At 39.6% G+C, this 17475-nt stretch overlaps 1 protein-coding gene across 1 annotated transcript in view; it reads left to right on the top strand.

The window, feature by feature from the left end:
* The window catches only part of opn6b (opsin 6, group member b), a 92952-nt gene that overhangs the window by 46453 nt on the left and 29024 nt on the right, over nucleotides 1-17475 (top strand). Inside the window, exons 2-4 of the mRNA XM_073038985.1 lie at nucleotides 6072-6277; nucleotides 12485-12584; nucleotides 12968-13072. Coding sequence (XP_072895086.1) covers nucleotides 6072-6277; nucleotides 12485-12584; nucleotides 12968-13072 — 411 coding nt within the window. The remainder of the gene's footprint in view (nucleotides 1-6071; nucleotides 6278-12484; nucleotides 12585-12967; nucleotides 13073-17475) is intronic.

Raw genomic sequence — 17475 nt, 5'->3', positions numbered from 1 at the left:
TTTTATATAATTGGTTTCAAAAAGGGATTAGATATATAGGAGATTGTTTTGAAGGAGGTATATTAATGTCATTTGATCAATTAAAGAATAAATATAAAGTATCAAACAACACTCTTTTTTGTTACTTTCAACTAAGGGCTTATTTAAGAGAAAAGTTAGGTCAAACAATGTTACTACCGAAACCCAATGAAATAGAAACTTTAATTCAAAAAGGAAAGATTAAAACATTTATCTCTTGTGTGTATAATTTGATTCAAAAGCAGGCAATTAAACAAGGAGTCCATAAGTCAAGACAAAAATGGGAAAGTGATTTGAATATCAAAATTGAAGAAAAAAACTGGTCAAGACTATGTCTTGAGAGTATGACAAATACAATAAACGTTCGATTAAGATTAGTGCAATACAATTTTTTACATCAACTATATATTACACCACAAAAAATAAATAAATTAAACCCAAATTTATCTGATCAGTGTTTCCGATGTAACCAAGAAATTGGTACTTTTTTACATTCTACTTGGTCTTGCTCTAAAATTCAACCCTTTTGGACAAATTTAAGAGTTTTACTGGAACAAATTATTGGAATACAACTTCCACACAACCCAATATTACTTTTGCTAGGTAATATTGAAGGGATAAAACCGATATCCAGATTGAATAAATATCAGAAAGAATTTATAAAAATTGCATTGGCAGTAGCCAAAAAACCTATTGCAGTGACTTGGAAATCGGATACATATCTAAGTATAGATCGTTGGAAGAACGAAATTTATGGCTGTATTCCACTTGAAAAAATTACTTATAATTTAAGAGATAAATATGAAACATTTTTGAAAATTTGGCACCCTTATTTACAAAAGACAGGATTAAGTATATAGGTGCTCCGAAGATGAAATAATTGGTTACTTGGGGAAAGAAATAAATATATACACTAAAGTTATTACGAACTCCATGGAGCATGTGGGGACCCTCCAATATCCAGACATTCCTCTTTTTTTTCTTTCTTATTTTTTTTATAGGGATGTTAGGGGGGAGGGGTTAAGGGGAGGGGGGCTGGGTAACACATTCTTTTTTTCATACACATTTATTCTGTAACTATTTGAAAACAATAAAAAAAGTTTTTTAAAAAAGGTAGCAAACACCTCATCCTCTGTAATCTGTATCGAGTCCATGAAGCTGATGCAGTTTTGCCTTACTGTTCATCTCCTGAGTAAATACAGATGGAAAAAAAATGTCCCGATACTTTCTCTGAGTTAGCTGCTTCTTGGTCACAGTCTTGGCTCCACCAGTTGCTGATGTGTTTTTCTCGTCCTGCCTTCTTTCAGTTGTAGTCTGGTGCTTCCACCGTACCTTTGCTGTCTGCTCCCCTCATTTGCTCTGTGTTCAGTCACAGCTCCTGCTCAGCTTTGCCCTTCTCTGTTCCATTGCTTTACTTTTCCAATTATAAATTCACCTCCTGATTCATTTTGATGCCTCCTCTGTAATTTATTATCAATCTTTATATTTAAAGAAAATATCACTTTTCCCTACAGATTTTCCTGAATTTCTGTATGTTTTCAATAATCTTTCTAAGACTGATTTTCTCTCTCAGTTTCTGGCCTTTGCCTGCCTGTGTTCTTTTTCCCTCTCTATTTAGTATCCCTTCTTCCCTTCTCTCCCCCTCTTGCTCTCTCTGTCTCTAACACCTTGTTCCTCCAGCTCCTGAAATCTTCTTTCCCCATTTTTGCTCCCACCCGTTCCTTTCTGTATCTTTACTCCTATCTCTTTCTCCCTTTATAATTCTCCTTCACATTTTATCTCCTGCTGCTCTCCTCCCCCCTCCCTTTATGTGTGTTTTCCTCCCCTGCCCCTTAAGCGCTCTCTTTCACAACACACAGGGCAAATGACAGCTCTCACCAGTGATATGCACAGTAGGAAGAGGACACATCCTATTCTAAGGTTCAGTGTCTGCTAACCGTCTCTTGGCAAGGAATGAGTTGTAAGCAAGCTTTCAAGTTTAACTGATGCAGCTTGTGCCAGTAAATTTAAATTATAAACAGCTTTGAACTGCATTATTTAAACCAAACAACTAAATGCACAGAGGATTGGGCTGCAGACTGTTGTTGCTTGTTTGGTGGTGTCCTTTCTCCGAGGCAACTGGTTGGGAATATTTGCATGTGAAACCTTAGGCTGATGCCTCAGTACAATGGTAAGACTCCATAAGGTGCAAGTTCCATTCCATTTCTTCCTCATTTAAAGTCTACCCTCCCCTACCCTACATTAAAAATGTTCACTTTGTGATGCACCATCAATAACTCTCTCTGAGACGTGAAATCGAGATATCGGCTTTTATTGACTGGAAGAAAGAACAAGCAGTAGTTGACCACCATACTACATCCAGGAGACTGAGGGCAGGGCTCAGGCCTCAATCGCCTTTATACAGGGGTCAGTGGGAAGAGCCACAGGAGCAGTCAGCAGGGGTCAGTGGGAGGAGCCACAGGAGCAGGCAGCAGGGGTCTGTGGGAGGAGCCACAGGAGCAGTCAGCGGGGGTCTGTGGGAGGAGCCACAGGAGCAGTCAGCAGGGGGCGTGTCCAGACAGGTATATGTAGTTCACCACACTTTGCTTCTGCACCTTCTGCACTGAACACCATCTCATCTGACATTTTAAACTCCATTTCATCCTAGTGGTCTCTGCCTTAAACAAATTGTTCCCTCTGTACATTAGTCTTCCCTTCCACACAACTTCTTTTCAATCATACTGGCATCACTAATCAGCTTATTGTGCCTAAATGTACTTCCATCTGCCAACTGTACCAAAGAGAAGCATCAACAATATTCCCTGTAGGTCAGGTCTCATCTCAGTTCCAATTCTTGGTGTCATCAACACCATGGTCATGTTGAGGCACCAGGTTATTTAGTACCTGATCCCTCAACTTTATGCCAGGGTCAGGCAATTCATTTGATTGAAGAAGTAAGTGCAGTAAATGGTCTGTTCATTTTTTTTTTCCACTTTGTTTTTAATTTCTACTTCTTCAGAATTTTAAGTAAGTGTATCATTTTTTCCAAATACTTAAAGGCTGAACTTGATTTGAAATGTTTTTGAATATGTTCAATAATATTAAAAAAACAATTCACTGGAATGAACATCCTGTCAAAAGGCCAGCAGGGTATTCCAAGATGGGCCATCCACATCCTCGTCACTTTCTGCAGCTTGCTCAAATAGGACACCTTCAACAGCCAGGCCTCCACCTCTGTCAGTCCCTTGACAGCACAGAAAGTAAGTGTGAGGACAAGTGTGTACCATTCCATTCATTTATTTTACCTCACAACCTACCTCGCACTAGAAACCATTCTATGTGCTCTACTGGCAAACTCTCACAATTCACTTACCTTATTATTGACTTATTTCACTAACTTTTTGGCCTCCATTTCTCATCCACGTTTACATCCTTCCCTCTCCTTTAGTCTCTTAAAACCGTATCTGTAACTATAGTCAGTCTCACTGATATAGATGTCCTCTCTGCTTCCTTAAATCCAAAGAACAGACATACAGATCACAAACAAGAGAAAATCTGCAGATGCCAGAAATCTGAGCAGCACACACAAAATATTGGAGGAACTCAGCAGGCCAGGCAGCATCCATGGAAAAAAGTACAGTCAAAGGACTCCTGCCAAAGGATTTTCGGCCCAAAATGTCGACTGCTTTTTTCTATGGATGCTGACATATAGATAACTTGTTTAGCCATTTTCCAGCACTCTAAGGGCCCTGCTGTTGTCGACAATATGGAGACCATGAAGCAAAGGAGCAGAATTAGGCCTTTCAGTCTGTGGAATCTGCTAAGCCATACAATCATGGCTAATTTGTTCTCCCTCTCAATCCTGCTCTCATGCGTTCTCCCCGTAACCTTTCACACCAGGGCAAACTTTGAGGCAGCTCTCCCTCAAAAGCACCAAAGCCAAAGCTAAAAGCATCTACAAATGTTTCTGACATTCAGAGATATTCAAAAACTAAAAATTATTCAAACAATTTGAGACTATTTTAAAATACCATTTTTAAAAATGTAAATTACAAACAATTTTATTAACTTATAAATAAACTAATAGTTTTATCCTTCGTAGTTGATTTTTTTTTCAGTGGCAATAAATTGGGAGGTTGTTCTTGTTCAAATACATCTTTTGCAAAGTTTGCTTGAGGAAATTCTCCTCTGTAAGTGGTGAGAACCCACAGAAAACTTAAGGTCCTTCACTAAACTCTCAGTCAACAAATCTGCTAACTAACAACTTAAAAACCTTAGGACTTCCACACTTATGTAGAAATCTTGAAGTTACAGACAGCCTCACCAAGAAACATTGGCTGTCGTGGCAGTGATTATTTTGTATTGCAACTTCCTTGCAAAATCCTAGAATATGTTGTTAGTGGTTTATCTCTCTCCTCTAATGAAGCTATATCAATCTTCTCCTCGGGACAAAAAAAAACATTGACACCACTGATCTTGTCTCTGTCACTCCACTTCCAATTCGCTTACCTAGTCCAAAATCCTCAGGTGCACATCTGAAGTTCCTCACCTGAAACTCTTCCAATCAAATTGCTAAAACAGTTGTTATCAAAATCATTGTTAACCTCCACATAATATAACAAAGATGAATTGCTTCTATTCATTCCTTGGCATGGTTGGTCACATCATCAACTTTAAGCTGTCTTCAGGTTGTTCTCAGAAGTTTCTATCCAGTCACAACTGCCTACACTTCCAATGTCCCTCCAGGCAAAATTCAGCATCGGTATCCATAGATAATCTAAGGGCTCACCCCACTTCTCACCTGCTTGGGTCTCACCACCATCTCTCAACATCACATAGCTTGCAGATGGTCTGACATCCAGCACTACACCAGAAAAAATAATTGTTCCAAAGAAGCGGTCAGAAAAATGTCTGCTTCTGCATAGGAAGCCCACCATAAGAAATTTTTCTCTGCAATGTTCAAGTTCTTCTATAACTAAAGCATGCACATCAAAAGAGAAGGTGCTGAGCCATTAGCTTCTAAGCTCATCACGACTTCCATTCTGTGATTTCTTACTCCCTCTGTGGTTTGAAACTGAAGCAGAAAAGTCAGTGAATATAATTCTGGGTGTCAGGCTACACAGTCACAGTATCAAAAAGAGAACATCTATTTACACCTCCATAGCATTCCCTCAATCCAAACTCTAACTTCTGAAATCGTCATTCATGTGCACCAGCATCCCAGAGCAAGGTACTTCTGGTCGTCCAGTTCTATCCTCCCAGATGAAACGACTCCATTATCAATTGCCATGGCTTCAGCTGCCAAATCCCTCAGCTCCAAAGTTCCCTTGCCTCTTAACCACTCTTTCTCTTTAAAATGTTCATTTGCAGAGCAAATTTAATGGGCCAAATAGCAAATTCTGCTGCTATGTCTTATGATTTTACAAACTCCCTCCAAGAGCATTTATATCTACCTCAATATCATATATTTATTGGAGCTCACTGAAATAAATATTGAACCAGATGACCAAAAATATGCTTGTGTTTTGACAATGCCCCTGGAAAATACCTTTGTTGCAATAAACATACTTGTTAGGTACTCACTAAATCATTTCATATAAAGGTTTTACAGCCAAAACTGTTAAAATATTTTTTTGGAAATGATTGAGAGAACATTGATCGTACTTTAATAATAAGACCCTATTTTTCTCCATCCTCCAAATAATCATTTCCTGTGAATGTTCTGTTGTATAAATTCTTAAAAGAAATAAACTTTAAATGTAGAAATATGTGTAATATTTCATAATGTCTCAAAGAATTTATTTAGATCAGGACGCTGTAGAATACAAAATCCAATTGTGGCTGTCACTCCAATAGTTTTGGCCCAGATACAATGCACTGTTTATGAAGTGGACTGTCTAAGAGTTTAGTCATAAACTCATTTTTAAATGAAAGATGACAACCTACTGAAGAAACAAATTATATGTGACAGAGAAAATGTATTTTCAGATTTCAGCCTCTTTCTTTTGGAAAACCAATGTATTAGATCATGGATTTAAATAAATTGTATTTAATCATTCCCTGGTTTGCTTCAGGCTGGCTGTCCTGGATTGGGAATGGGATTGTCATCTTCATCATGTACAAACAAAGACAAGCCCTCGAGCCCCAAGATTATCTTACTTTGAATCTTGCTCTATCAGATGCCAGTGTTTCGATATTTGGCTACTCACGAGGAATCATTGAAATTTTTAATATTTTCCAAGATGATGGATTTCTCATCACAACTATATGGACTTGTGAAGTAAGTTAATTTAAATCCTTGCAGTTAAATATAAAGCAACGGTGTTAGCTTGTTTTTTTTTATCTCTCATGTTATGTTTCATGATCATTATGTGCATGCAGGAATCCATTAACTATAAACAAAACATGGCACAATGGATAGGCAAAGCCTTTCATCCATATTATGCTGAAGTTTAATCATTCCACATAGTTTAATTATTCCCCATTCCTTAGTAATGCTGTGAAGAGTTGCCAATATCATGGCATTCACATGTTTAAGGTATCCTTTTCATCTGTTAGGCAACTTTACAAATAAATAATCTTGCGTGCACTGTCCCATCTGATATTATTTGCAATATAATTATACACTGAAAATTTGTTCCCATTTTTGTACAGCTATGTGCATGTTGAGCACTATAAATACTCAACTTAGAGTGTATGAGTGCAAACTGAACTTCAGTGATTCCCTCCAGCTAATAACTATGGTCACGGTTCTACACCCTGTTTCCAAAAGTATTGGACAGCATTGGGTTCTGGAGTCTGGTGTATCTACCGTACTGTACCTGCCTTGCCACCCTTCCTGAACCTGCCCACTTTCTCTGGTTGCAGATGGTTTCGTGATCTGACTATCCCCATCACTCGGTTCATCCGGCAAGGTGGAGCAAACTCTACACAATGATTAAACTTCCAACTTCCCTTCCCAAGTCCCTGCCCAGGGATTTCAGAGGCCCTTTGACATTTCTCCAGCTCAAAGGGTCTAAGCTATTTTCTAAAACAAAGCTATTCAGATTTAAATAATTAAAACCTAAAATGATTGAAATTACAAACAAATTAACACTGCAGTACTAATAACTAATTAAAAACATTGAAGTAAACCAAGTCAAGCGTTCACTTGCACTTCCCACTTCATTTTTCAGATCAGTGGTGCTGCAGTGTATTTTTCATCCTTTCCTGGAGTAAAGCTGAGGGCCGGATGTGAAGTGCATCCTGATGCTTCTTCAGCCTAACCAAGACCTGCCACTGCATTCAGCTGAGGGATCATTGGTGGACAGGACAATCTGACTTGCAACTCCTCCCAGACATCTGCTTTTCATAGTGAATGTATTGAGGTCAATGATAAACTGGGCCAGGAACAGTGCCATCAGAAAAAAATTAAAACACAGTTTTAAAGTACTGTTTCATTTAAAGCAATGATATTTTTATGTAGTTCTGAATATTTAAAAATAAGCAAGGTTTTAAAGCATCAATCTTATCACAATACATTTTGTATACTGAAAGGCTTCCATTGAACATGGAGCAGAAATAAAAATTTGCCAAGTAATTTTTGGGAAATACTTTCACAAGAACATGGGACTAAATTTTGGCCACATTGCAGCTGCCATATTTAAAGCAAACATTAGAAATTATAATTTTTCTTATCCAAAGGCTATAAAGATAACTTTTGGATATATGCAGGAAGACCATATAATCCCTAGCTTAGCTGAAAAGTTTGAGAGCATATTGCGGAGAATTACTTAGATAATTGTAAGAGATGGGAAGTGGTGGGAGAGAAACATTTGCAAGGACACAGATCTTAAAAGGGGGAAATGAAGGAATTAAAAACAAAAAATAGATGCTGACAATATAGTTGTAGATCATCCAATGTAAACCATGGGATATGAAAACAACCAAAACATTTGAATTACATTTTAAATTTAGTGGTTACCTTCACTTGAGAAGTACAAATGGCAAAACCCCAAACCAATATCTAAAAATTACGCAGCTAGCCAGTCAGCATGTCTAAAGGATTAAAAGACAGGCTGAGGTCTTTCTGTGAAGGAACAACACTTCAACATAACCTTTTGTTGTAAAGGTTACACTTGAATTGCTGTCTATCTGCAACATGCTCTTCGTTCATTGCTTTGGCAGCTAGCTACTGAGGGATTGTCTGCTCAATTCTCTGGAACTTTTAACTAATTCTTCTGTGCTGATGTGGTGTAGTACTTTCAAATGTGATCTTTTTAGTGACAGGACAAGAAATACTGCATTATTGTGGGAATAACAAGGTGTAAATGACTGGAAATATACAAGTAATTAGAATCACCCATGTGTGAGTATTTTTACGCTAAAATGAAGTGTAACAACGTTGAATTTAAATGTTAGAGAAAGAATTCATTAACTGGGGGAATACCAAGAGAGCTTCCATTGAAAACATTTGGAGGTAATTTTTACCTTATTCCAAATCAGGGAGAAGGTGATCTGATAAAAGGTCATCCTTGTACTTCTTACATTTGCTCTCTGCTCAGCAGCTTCAGCAGACACAGATCACCTTCCCTCACCTTCTACAGCCCCCAATTAGATTAATGTCCTCCAAAGCAAGATCCAAGAGAATACAGTCTACAAGATGTTTGACCTCCAGACTTTCGATACTCACCGGTTTTACCTACATAAAACCATCCCCAAACTCCTACCTCAGTACTTGCTCAACCTACTAATTACTCAACTTTTCTCCATCGCAGGTCTTGCCTTAGTCCAGCTCCAGATACTTAAGCACAAAATCTGGGCTGATTTATTTGTGTCACACTGGGAACATGCTGCCCTAATACAAATCATATATTTTCTAATGAGAAATTAAACTGAGGCAATGCCTGCTGAGAGAATAAAGCTATACAGTTACTGCACTGCTTCCAAATGTAGTGGCCAGCGCACGGAAGAGGGCTTTGGAACTGGCAAATCCAACAAGCAGGAAAAATAGGAGTGTGATCAAGAAGCAGTTATGAGGCTGTCATTTGTATTATATATATCTGGCACCTGCTAGTTTTCTACATCTCTTTGGATGATTAATGCATACGCCACTGTTATGTTTGCTCTTAGTAAAGGGAAATTTGGCGTGGGTATACGCTAGAACATTTTATTATCCAACTATTCAACTGTGTTCAATACTACTCACAATCAAGTGCTGGGTGAAACGTATCCATTGCCCACTGGGAAATGAAGTTCTTTATTATGCACACATAATAACACATACTCCCCCTTTAGAGAAAAACAACCACAATACTATGTCCTCATAAACCTGTAAGGAACAATAATTCTTTCTAATAAAGATATCTACATTAACTGAAATTGTAATAAGCAAATACAGTCCCTTATCCACTCAACAACTTTCAATCAGTCCCTTAGGTGGGTAATGATCATTTTTAATCTGTGAAATGTGTCCAAAGCTGTATTGCTTGCATTTAGTGTATTAATATTTGTGTCTTTCTGTGAACTCTGATCAACATGTTCAATTATTTCACATCCTTCTGTCAAGATCCTATCTGTTCATCTTTGTTCTTCTTCTTGCTGTGTGACCATAATTTGCTCCATGTGCTCCAGAATGGAGCCCTGGACTGCGCCCATGCGATCAGTGAGTCTATGCACAAGTTCCAACTGATTCTGTCTCAATTCACAGATCTCCTTTCGCTGGTGCGTATCATAGATAGCAACTCCTCCTGCTGGTTTGTGTCGAACTGTTGTAGTTGTTCTGACCTTGGGGACTGTGTGGTCTCCCCATCTTCTTTTTTACATTTCCTGTTTAACTTCAGAGAGGATCATGGAGATATTTTTGATTTCCAGTCTTTAAGTGGAAGTCAGAGATAGATTTTGAACTAAAGCTGCGTGATGTTAAAGCAAGACCAGTGACTTCTTCATCATACCGCTCTGTTCAGACCGGCATCCTGACTGTCATGCTGGTGTCACAGGTACAGATGTTCATGGAAGCCAGAGCTCTTGTGCTTCTCTTGCATAACCATTCTGGAGCTCTCATGCATCCTGTTACAATTTTGTATCATGTAAGCACCTGAGCCCCTCCAAGACACCTACACACTCTTCCATGAGTGCTGGGTGATCATCTTTGGTCTGTGAAGCCACTATGAAAACACTCTTCACCAGGTTGAGCTTTTCACATGCACTCAGACCTAATACTGGCCATACTCACTTTTCTATAATTAGTAGATGTGTTTTTAGCCACTGCCCCTTGTTCTTGAAAGTTACAACACAGCCCCCTTTTACTAGAATGTTCTCTCCAGTATAACCTATCACTTTTAACTTCACTGAGTAGATCTTGCTCTTTACTTTGAGAGTCTTGTAATCATCTGTGGATAACAGAATCACCTGGGCTCCAATGTCAAGCTTGAATGGAATTACTGTCTCATTCACAGTCACTGGAACAACCCATTCTGCTTTACCAGCACCAGCATACTGTCGAGAATTTACAAAGACTTCCTCCATTTCCTCAGCAACCACGTGTACCTTTCTCTTGGTAGCCCCAGCTTTGCAGCATTTTGCAAAATGATTCTTCTTTCCACAACTGATGCAGGACTTTCCATAAGCAGGACACGGTTTTGGGATGTGTCTAACTCCACATTTGCTGTTTGAGCGTACCTCTTTGCTTTGCTTTGCTGTTGCTTTGGGAAATCTGTTTTTACAGCAGGCACCGCTGTGTCTGTTCTGTGCAGCTCCTTATCTCGTGCCCATGTCGTCTCCGCCACCCTACACATATCCACAGCCTTTTCCAGCATCAAATATCTTTCATGGAGCAATGTTTCTTTGAGCCTATTGTCTGGGATTCCGCAAACTCTTTTGTCTCTAACTCATGAATCTCTCAATTCTCCAAACTCACAGGACTTACTCGGTGTGAGAAGCTCAGCTAAGTATTGGTCAAAGCTAACACCTTGTTTCTGGTCATGGGAAAATAAAACTGATATCTCTCAAATGTGATTTTTTTACTTGGAACAAAATACTCCTCAAATTTTGTCATCAGAGTGTCCAATGTAAAAGCTGTCTCATCGATTTGAAAGCTGTTATAAATATCCAAAGCATCTTCACAAATTACATGCAGAAAAATAGACACTTTCAATTTTTCATCAGCCTCTCCTGTTCTGCTAGCCACTTAGTATATATTGATTTGCTGTTTGACATGTTTCCAGTTATCAGTTAGATTGCCACTAAACTGCACTGGTGCAGGAGGACTTAGTTTATCCGTGACAGGAACACTTCGCCTCTCACCTGAATTTCTCTTGGTGAATTCTGGGAACAACATGCTCTCTGGCCAGTAGCTGCTGTCTGTCAGACATCCATATTCACACAGTCTTTTTCTCAGTCACACACAGTATTCATTTACTTTCCGTGTTTAGACCTCACTGACTTCTGACACCATGAAATGTTTGATCCTAATAAAGAGAAACTTGGTGCGGGTAAACGCTAGAAAATTTTATTTACAGAATGACTTCAGCTTGACCCTGAGCACACGTGGCCAGCTCACCAGTGAAGCTTAGTGCTGGGTGAACCACCTGCATTGCCCACTGGGAACTAAAGTTCTTTATTATGCGCACATAATAACAAACCTGCCAAAGCTGGTGCAGTCAATCAATCTGCAACTGAGGCCAATTATGTCCATTTCAAAAAGAAACACATTGAAAGGACCTCCCATTTGCTTCAAGAGGTCCTTGACATCCATGTTATGCAAATTAGGAGATGAAGTCCATCCTAAATTGCAGTTAGATTTGACACCAACGTCAGGTAAGATCCTTGCAAAACTTTAATTAGCTAACATCTAAGCATCTTTTAGATGTTGTAATTTGAAAAAATGTTCTTAACTATTTTTTGCTCGTAGTGACTATGTCTCTCCTACGGTTTATTTAGAACACTGTTGGTCTATGTAACAACCCAATCTATAGCTTGTATACATTTGGTTTGAAAACTGCAGTATAATAACAGTTGTGTTAGAACTAGGAGTACAGCTCTAGATTTAAATGAAAACAAAATGAAATATAAGAGCATCACACACAAAATGCTGGCGGAACTCAGCAGGCCAGGCAGCATCTATGGAAAAAAGTACAGTCGACGTTTTGGGCCTGTCTCCAGCATTTTGTGTGTGTTGCTTGGATTTCCAGCATCTGCAGATTTTCTCTTGTTTGTGAAATAAAAGAGCATTATTTTTCTTCTGTGGTAAGCTTGCTAATGAATTGGCATGCTTTTGATAGATTTGTTTGGTTTGTCAAACATGGCCTGTGGACATATTGAGAAAGTTACAGGCCCACTTTCAAGCAGTTTGTTCAGCCATTGGTCTTGCATAATGGAAGATTACCTCAAATTAAGTATTCATCTCTGAAATTGAGTTAGAATTTTGCATTTGCCAAACTGCTACTTCGGAATTTCATGGGTACAGAATTTCTTGGAAGTACTCAGATTCAGTTTCTTTAACTTTTAGGTCGATGGGATTTTCACTCTGCTGTTTGGCCTGGGCAGTATTAACACTTTGACAGCTATCAGCATCATTCGATACATCAAAGGCTGTAAGCCACACCGAGGTAAACCACCAGTAAGACTGCTGAACAGAGTTAGTGTTTCAGTATAACGTAGATTAGAACACAGCAAGTGAAATAATGTAACTGCAAACTCCTGCTATATTCTTTACTATGTAAGCTTCATGATGTAAAAACATAACCTTTCCTATATATAAAAAAAGAGAAATGCAGTGGGTAACATATTGAAGTTAATGAAGTCAAATATGATTGAAACAATGTATTTCAAGGGATTTTTGTTGCAGGACCATGAACATTCAGTAACAATTCAGTAACCTTGCATTCAAAGCTACAGTATTACTCAGAAATATAATTCCTTTTCCCAGTGTTACCATCTTTTGCCAAGATGTTTCTTTGCATTCTTATATTCTTTTCTTTTCTGCCTGCAGCTTACAGAGTCGACAAGCGCAGTATTATGCTGGCATTGACCTTTGTGTGGTTGATGGCTCTCTTCTGGTCCATAGCACCTTCTCTAGGGTGGGGCAGTTACACAGGTGAGAGGTGTGAGGGGACACTATGCTTTAGTGAAACGGCATGATACCTGTCTTCAGAACAAATCTGTGGGAGTACATCCTAGTTTTAAATGAATCTTGAAAGAATAATTTGGGGATATAGAAGCTAATTTTGTAGGTATTTTATTTTATATTACAAATTTCTGATATATTGATGCAAAGTTTTTCACTTCCTTTCCTAAAGGCAGATCTTATAGCTGGCATTAGTTGATAGTAGTTAAACATATTGCTAGCACGCAAACCTTTGACCAAGAAATCACTCCGGATACTCTGTCATCCGAGACAGCTGCTGCAGCCTCACTTCCTTACATTTCAGTTTACAAATATTGATCCATTAGTTCCTCCATCTGGAGACTCCACTTTCCCTCCAATAAATATCCTGGTAGCATTGCCAATTCAACACACCACCCATGTGTAGTGAGGAAAAGAGACAATGTGAATGTGTCCTCCCAACCGCCCAGAAGAGCGAATGGTGTTCATGTTATTGGAGTGGAGGTGTGGCTACCACTGAGGAAATTGTACCAGCCTGCTCCCTGCACATTTCACTTATGACCCTTGAAATGTCTCCAGGGCTATCACATGGTGATTGCCTACAGCCTCCATTACTTATCCAAGCATATGTTTGCCAGCTAACGGAAGATAAATCAAATGACATTTCCCAAAGTCCTGTCATTGCCTTCATGTTGATCCATGTGTGGAAGTTTGGTGTTCTCCATTAATAGATTCCAGAGCTGTGGTCATCCAACTATCCTGTGTTCCAAAAATCCACAGACAGGCCAAATCTGTTCATTGTGTCATCAATACTGCTCTTATCTTGCTTCTGCCAATTTTGACTTTGAGGTTCCATCATCGGGTGTCCAGCATCGACAATAGCACCACAGTCGTGACAGAGAGTAATTGACTATTGTTGATGTTGTTAAAGCTGTTTTCCAGTCTGTTGATGGAATGTGTACAGGTTGGATGTGGCAGAGCTGTGCACTTACATCCTAATGTTTAAGTTGAGTCCTAATCATATGAAGGGAAGATCTTCCAGAGTTAGGTGTGGAAGTCTTTGCTTACTGTATGTTACAAGAATCTGCATTTACAATGAAATAATCATCTATATTTTCTGTGATTTGGGAATTGCAGTATTGTGGTTTATAATCCTTGACATCAGTCTGATGTGTATCTGCAAGTTAGACCAAGGGAAGGGCAGATTGGAAGACAAATCTGGCCTCCAGTTCCATTGTTGGAATGAAATTCAGGAGAACAAAAGTAATAGCTCTTTGTTGTGTGTTGGTGACAGAAATTCAGTAATTTTACTATTTTCCAAAGGGTACATCTATGAGGATTAGGAGGAATTTGCATTCCATCATGTCAAATGTGATTTCTGCTTCCATAATGATATAAAGCAGGCTTGTTGGAATATTGAAGCATATCATTTTCAGTTGTTCGCCAAGTGTGGTGCGGTCCCAAATGAAGTCAATTTGACTTAGGAACACATTAGAGGTTAGACCTAGTGTAGAGGATAGGATTTTGGCCAATAAACTTCTCAATACTGAGCATAAATTATGTATTTTAACGATAATGAGTATTAGGAATATATTTTGGAATTCAGAAATGTGCATTATCTGTTCAAAATACTAGAGTGAAATTTCATCCTAGGTTGTCAGGTAAAATGGAGAACTCCTTACTCAAGTCCAGTTTAATTCAATATCAGGTGATAGTTGACTGAAGCAATGTGGGCTGTTTCTATCCCAGTGACTTTCAAAATGTATTGTAAGCACAAGATTGGAAATAAAATAAATTAATTTATTTTTTTACCAATTTACCATTAAGGAAAGTAGATTATAAAGCAGCATAAGGGGAACCAAGAAAAAGCATGATTTTGGAAAGTATTAGCTAGCTCATCTTCAATTATCTGGTAAATATTTGGCTCAGTGAAGCAAGCTGCAATCTTTATGTGATAGTCCTGAGACATTTCAAGGGATGTAAATGAAGTGCACAGGAGGGCAAGCGAGTATAGTTTTATCAGCAGGATAAGGACAGTGTGGCAGAGAACTATTTATAACTTATCTAAGTGATCATACCACTGCTCAGAACAGAGTGTGTTTGAATAGTTCTTTTTAAACCTGCAACAGTTAGAACCAAGAGCAGGTCTGTAGTCACTGCAAACTTGTCCCCTGCTATTAGGAAGGAAAAATAAGAATACTCACAGAAAATTCACCATCGCTTTTGTGACACCGGGGGCATACAGCGCATGTGGCAAGATATACAAACAATAACTGATTACAAGTCCACCCTACGTGTCAATGACAGCAACACCTGCCTTCCTGATAGGCTAAATGCCTTCTATGCACAATTCGACACAGTAAATGAGGTGACATTGAGGAAAGCCCCCCTCTCCCCGTGAGGTACAAACACCCTGTTTGGCCACAGATGAGATGAGGAGGGTAACATACATGGCCGGACAAATCACCTGGTCAGGTGCTGATGGATTGTGTGGCCCAGTCAACAGAGGCTTTAATGGACATGTTGCAACAGTCCACTCTCCCTACAGGCTTCAAGGCAGCCACCATCATTATGGTACCCAAGAGAGCAATGGTAATTGGCCTAAACGATTGATGCCCAGGGCATTGACCTCAACAAACATGAAGTACCTTGAGCAGCTGGTAAGGAATCATATAAAATCCCACCTTACAACTAGATTGGCCCCTTTCCAGTTCACCTACAGCTCAAATTGGGCCAATGATGAAGCCATAGCCTTAGCTCTGCATTCAGTACTGTCTCACCTAGAACATGATGCTTCATACACCAGGATGTTGTTCATCAACGTCAGCTCGGTGTTTAACATGATCATCCCTCAGAGGCTGGTGGGCAACCTGGCCTCATTCAGACTCAACTGCCACCCTCTGTAACTGGATCTTGGACTTCCTGATGGAAAGACTCCAATCAGTCCAAGTTGGCAACAACATCTCAAGCTCCATCATGCTGAGCACTGGTGCTCCCCAGGGCTGTGTGCTCAGCCCGCTGCTGACTCACGTCTGCACTACCAGATCAGACCCAACACAAGCTGCATTATTAAGTTTGCTGATGATACAACAGAGGTCGGCCTCATCGACAAAATGATGAGTTGGCGTACAGAAAGGAGGTGTTAGTACAATGACCTGAATCTCACCGTGGACAAAACAAAAGAGATGATTGTGAACTTCAAGAAGGCACAGTTTAACCACTCTCCATTGCACATCAATGACTCTGCTGTGAAGAGAGTGAAGAGCCCAAAGTTCCTTAGTGTGCACGTAAATGACAAGCTAACTTGGACCATTAACACCTCCTCATGTCAACAAGGCACAGCAGCATCTACACTTCCTGAGGAAACTAAGGCATGCAGGTTCCCCACCCCCATTCTAACAGCGTTCTACAGGAGCACCATTGAGAGCGTCCTGTCTGGCTGCATCATTGTGTGGTACGGAGGCTGCAGGGCATCGGAATGTAGGACCCTACAGAGGATAGTACACCCTGCCAGGATGGTCACCGGGGCCTCCCTCCCTGCTACTTGTGCCATTTACCAACAGTGTTGTATATGAAGGGCCCAAAGCATTGCTGAGGATCCCTACCACCCATCCCACAATCTTGTTGACCCACTGCCATCAGCAAGGAGTTGAAGAAGCATCAGGACTAGGATGCCAGAATGGTAACAGCATCTTCCTCCAGGCTGTGGGACCAATGAATACCCTACCACAACCCAAGTCTCGCCACTGGGACAGCGAGTAGTTTACCGTACTGTTCACTGTTTAATAGTGCTGCACACTTGATTTGAATTATATTATATTAACTTATTTGTGCTGATATTTTATTTTATATGTTGTGTGTGATATGTTTTGTGGGTACACTGCTGTCCACAGGAACATTGTTGAGTTTAATTGTATATATGTACAATCAGATGACAATAAACTTGATTTAGAATGGGGGCCATTCATGATATTCCACATACTCATCACTATCAACCCCACTCCTACTTGTCCTCCTATGTCTGTGAGGCATATACACTCAGTGGCTACTTTATTAGTACCTCCTGCACTGAGAGTATATTTGTGGTCTTCTGCTGCGGTAGTCCATCCACTTAAAGGTTCGATGTATTGTGTGTTCAGAGATGCTATTGTAATGTGTGAATTACTGTTGCCTGCCTGTCAGCTTGAACCAGTCTGGCCATTCTCTTCTGATCATCAACAAGGTGACTTTGCCCACAGAGCTGCTGCTCACTGGGTGTTTGTGTTTTTTTTCACCATTCTCTGTGAACTCTAGATGCTTGAAAATCCCAGGAGATCAGCAGTTTCCGAGATACTCAAACCACCCTGCCTGACACCAACAATCATTTCACAGTCAAAATCGCATAAACTACTTGT

The sequence above is a fragment of the Hemitrygon akajei genome, chromosome 3 (genome assembly GCF_048418815.1).
Source record: "Hemitrygon akajei chromosome 3, sHemAka1.3, whole genome shotgun sequence".
NCBI lineage: Eukaryota > Metazoa > Chordata > Chondrichthyes > Myliobatiformes > Dasyatidae > Hemitrygon > Hemitrygon akajei.
This window is presented reverse-complemented; position numbering and strand designations above follow the sequence as displayed.